This window comes from Procambarus clarkii, chromosome 6 (genome assembly GCF_040958095.1).
Source record: "Procambarus clarkii isolate CNS0578487 chromosome 6, FALCON_Pclarkii_2.0, whole genome shotgun sequence".
Classification (NCBI taxonomy): domain Eukaryota; kingdom Metazoa; phylum Arthropoda; class Malacostraca; order Decapoda; family Cambaridae; genus Procambarus; species Procambarus clarkii.
Window position 1 is genome coordinate 16,720,478 of NC_091155.1, and position 4,648 is coordinate 16,725,125.

The 4,648-nt window shown below is 38.6% G+C and overlaps 1 protein-coding gene across 1 annotated transcript; it reads right to left on the minus strand.

The window, feature by feature from the left end:
- Positions 1-1,027: 1,027 nt before the first annotated feature.
- On the minus strand, positions 1,028-4,369 carry LOC138355407 (uncharacterized). The gene is made up of 2 exons (XM_069310301.1): positions 4,349-4,369; positions 1,028-1,642 (listed from the first exon to the last, which is right to left on the minus strand). The coding sequence occupies exons 1-2, from the start codon at positions 4,367-4,369 to the stop codon at positions 1,028-1,030; spliced, it is 636 nt and encodes a 211-aa protein (XP_069166402.1).
- Positions 4,370-4,648: the final 279 nt, after the last annotated feature.

Below are 4,648 nucleotides of genomic sequence, written 5' to 3' on the forward strand. Positions count from 1 at the left end.
TGCTTGTATCTCGAGACAACATTAGGTATCTTCCAACTTTTTGGTAGTTTGCCTCTTACCAGTTACCGATTATATACCATGGAGACCAGCAAGCATAATGCGTCTGCTCCCTCTTAAAGTAACCATTGTGAAGGGAAGGGAATTATCAGGAGAAAGCGCCATGCCATTACGACTATATAGCATTTGGAAGGGGTCAGGATAAGGATTTGGGATGGGACGGGGGAAAAGGAATGATGCCCAACCACTTGGACGGTCGAGGATTGAACGCCCAACTGCGTGAAGCGAGACCGTCGATTTACAGTCCGGCCCATGAGGTTGGGCAGTATCCAGGGTGAGATTCACCTAGTCCAAAAGTCTTTGTTTCATGAGAGTCTCTGAGGGCAGGCTACAAGCATCGCCTCTGTGGGACCTCGTTTTATTAACAATGGTCAGAAGGGGAGACTCAGAACTAACTTACCAGAGTACATTGAAACTGTGGCTGTAGGCTGATTGGGCCATGCAGTCTCAGTTAACAAGCGCTGACACAGAAAAATGACTACACGTTTGAAGATTCTGAGAACTTTGTAGACAGACCAGAGCAAACCTCTTCACGAAACATAGTGAGTCACAAAGAGGTTTGCAAAATAACTAAAAAATATATATATGCACATTCATATGAATTAGTGAAACGGTTTTTAATTCTTGTGTAAGTTTTACTTAACGATATAAAATTAGTGATTAAAAAAGAGGAAAAGAATACGTTCTATTTATTGTTATCTTTTCATATTAGTGAAATAAATACAAATAAATTTTCTTAGGGTCACATTCTTATTTCACATGTTGAGTGATGTTCAGGAATCAGTCACAGGCAAGAGCGCCATTTTCGACCACGGGGTGCCATAGTCCAGAAAAGGGTGCCAGGAGAGACTACGAGGTGCCACAGTCGCCACAAGAAGAACCACAGTTCCATGGGGATGAAAGCCCCTTTGCAATCTCTTGAAGAAGCAAATAGTCTCATGCTTCTGAAACCTCTTGATGTGTCTTCGCCTTAGTGATAGCCGCCATAACTTGGTGGTGTGTAGGTGTCAAGAGGCAAACCATAAGCATTGGTTGGCACTGTGTAGATGTCTTGTGTAGGCGAGTAGGTGTCATATGGCTCTCCATAAGTATTTGTGGGGACACTGTAGATGTCCTGAGGTGGTGAGTAGGTGTCAACAGGAGCACCATAGGTTGGCTTGGGAGGAGAGTAGGTGTCAACAGGAGCTCCATACCTTGGCTTGGGAGGAGAGTAGGTGTGAACAGGTGCACCATAGGTTGGCTTGGGAGGAGAGTAAGTGTGAACAGGAGCACCATAGGTTGGCCGAGGTGGTGTATAGCTACCATGAGACAACCGGGATGAGCTATGATCAAAGCCACTCAGAGAGCCATGAGGTCGGGAGAGAGCGGAGCCATGCTGGACAGGTTTTGTGAAGCTATGAGGTGCAGAAAAGGTTTCATGAGGTCGAGTAAAGCCGGAGCCATGAGATGTAGCCCCTAAGGAGCCATGAGATGTAGCCCCTAATGAGCCATGAGATGAGCCTCCAAAGGTGATGTGGGACGAGGAGCTGACTACAGCGCTACCCCGAGCCACCACCACAGCCACGACCACAGTAACCAGCAATTTCTGCAAAAGAGAATAATGAGAATTTTCTACTTTTCATATTCAATGCCTAACACAACATTTTTATAATATGAAAATATAATTCTATGGTTAATCAACCTGTAGATGTGTTCATTAATCTTTTTACATAGAGTTGTACTGAACAACTGGAATATTGATAATTACATAAGTGAATTTAACACGTTGATCAGAAAACCTATGGAAATTGAGTTTTTCAAATGTTTCTTCCCAATATATATTTAGGGAACTGTCAATGTCTACCTGAGCTAAATGCTGGAGAAACACAAATTCTACATCACTTCATGACGATATAAGCAGGTGATCCCAGAGCACAACACTACCACCATATGAGGAGCGGTGTAGAGGATCAGGGGAGGAACCTACCATGTTAGGGGAGAGGAGATATAATCTGCCTCCCAGAACCCGTCGAGGCCTTTTATAGTCCAGAAGTGAGCTACTGTCGCCCTTGGAGAGCACTCAGGGCTAAACTGAGGGGGAAACGCCCATCATATGGTCTTCACCATATGGAAGGTCTGAAACAACTCCCTCTTTTAGATCTTAACGTATTAATTTTTAGGTTTCAATACATAAAATATATTGGGCATTTGATGTAAACATTAAATTCACTATGTATATTTCGTATAAATAATGAATATATAATGTCTGAACTAAAATTATAACTGGAGAAAAGATATTCGTATCTTTCGTTGAAACAAGTACATATATTTTTATTTTCTTTGTTCTTCCAGTCTTTGTTCTTCCCCTTAAATTACCCTAAAACATTCTGATTAATATTTTATCAGGGAAAAATAGACTTTAAATCGATGAAACTTAAAGGTTAGGAATATTTAAACCTCTAATGTTTTTGTAAGTACATGACAAATGTTGAATAAAATGGGTCAAAATTCCTGAAGTGGTCATAGTGGTGAGTTTATGGTGCTAGAGACCAAAAGTAGGACTAAAATACTAAAATAGGAGTTGTTAAAGCCACAAGCCACACGCGGCCACACACACACGTTGGGCCATAACTGCTGTCCCATTCTGATTTGTAATAAATATTGTCCATTTGAAAGTATCATAATTTGTGGTATGTAAATGTGTATGAAATTTTGTGGTATGTAAATGAGTGAAGTTACTCTAATGGTCATTCAACCCGTTGAATAATACTGATAGAAAAGATATGTGAACAAATCTGCTGTGGGTCAGGTGCTGAAGAGGGTTGTTATGCCAAGTGAAGTCATAAAAATGTTTATGATTGAATCACTTGAGACTGTCAAACCCAAAATTCATATTTGGCAAATATGAATTTCACAAATCATTAGGACCTAAATTTCTCAAAGGTCACTGAAATTTGAAGACTTAATGCTGAACAAAGTTATCAGTTAAAATCCCCTGAAGTTATTATCAGTCAAAACTATCAAGTTAAGGCCACATGAAACTACCAAAGGTAAATTGTGCTTTCAAATTTTATTGCTGTTAAAAAGGAAAATACATAGAACTAATCACATCTTGGCTGAATACTCATAAACGAACCTTTCCAATATGTTTCGTAGATTATGAATTAATACAATCACAGGTCAAAGTCAACGTAACGACCATCGCCTTGCCATCCGGCCTCGAGGGAGGAAATAATACAGTACCTCACAGCTGTATGACGGGCGATATAAACATAGAAGGCAATGTAGAGTAATAATACATACTTATTATTAGAATGAAAAGTGACTGATGTGACCTTGAGAACTTCTATGAATTCTCATCGTATTTACTTTCTCGAGGGCAGAGAGACTCTGCCGGAAATACCAGTATTTTTGTCATTTTTCTCAATCAAGCATTTTATTATAAAGCGGCATCAAGGACAGTGTAAAAATAATATTGCCTTAATAAATAAGATTTAGTAAATTTCTTTGATTATATGTAAGTAAAAATTCATCCTAATACATATTAACTGTGAAAACGGCGAAAAGATAATATAATAAAGAATTGGTGTGGTAGGAGAAGAAAATATAAAAGTTTTCAGTGACGATCCACAAGGTCTTCACTGAGTACTCTTTATTTTCTTCTCCGAGGTTACGGGTCCCTACACTTGTACCGGAGGTGGTATCCGTTTTATGTTGTTATATAGATGCTGTATTATAATAAAAAATATACATTATAATATTTAGTCGATTATTAATAGACCAATTCATGGACTGTAACTCCTTGCATAGCTTTGATTGTGGCCGGAGGCGGCTAGTTTATTGTGCACCCCATACTCATCCTGTGAGCGGTAGCGTAAACGCATAACAGAGGACACAAAAGGTCTTTATCAGACCTCATCTTAGATTATTACATAAACAAGTCCATCTATCCTTCACACCTTATAGTTACAGAAAATGTTTTATTTCAAGACCTATATATTTACAGTAAGTAATTATACATTGATGGAAGGTCTTATTGCTAACACAGAATTGTTTGAGCAATTGAGATATTACAGAGTCATTTGGTGAAGTCATCCTGAGCCAAGTGCAAGCCTTAGTCTGTGTGGTCATCTATACCTTAACTTGACAGCGATACGAGATTAATATTTATTGCGTAACACAAGAGGCATACAAATAGAAGTTGTTATTATTATTATTGCAATGTAAATATTGCTTTACTTTGCCTGGTGATGTGAAGCAACGTGGATATTGCTTTACTATGCATGGTGATGTGAAGCAACGTGGATATTACCTTACTATGTACATCATTCATTCGTCCATTTATTTATTATTAATTTTTCTTATTAGTTATTTAGTTATATTAATTGTTTGAGTCGTTGAAAGTAACATAATTACGAGAAAACGCTAAACTAGAATGATTATAGCACTAGGGAAGGCCTTGAATATTGATTTCGAGTTGGGATATGAATAAATGGATATTCTAGGAGCTTGGATTAGCGAATGGTGTAAAGGAACGGTGCTCAACTACATGGTCAATAGATGGATCAAACGCCGTCCTTGCAAATAGGAAATGTGTTCTTGTACACACTAC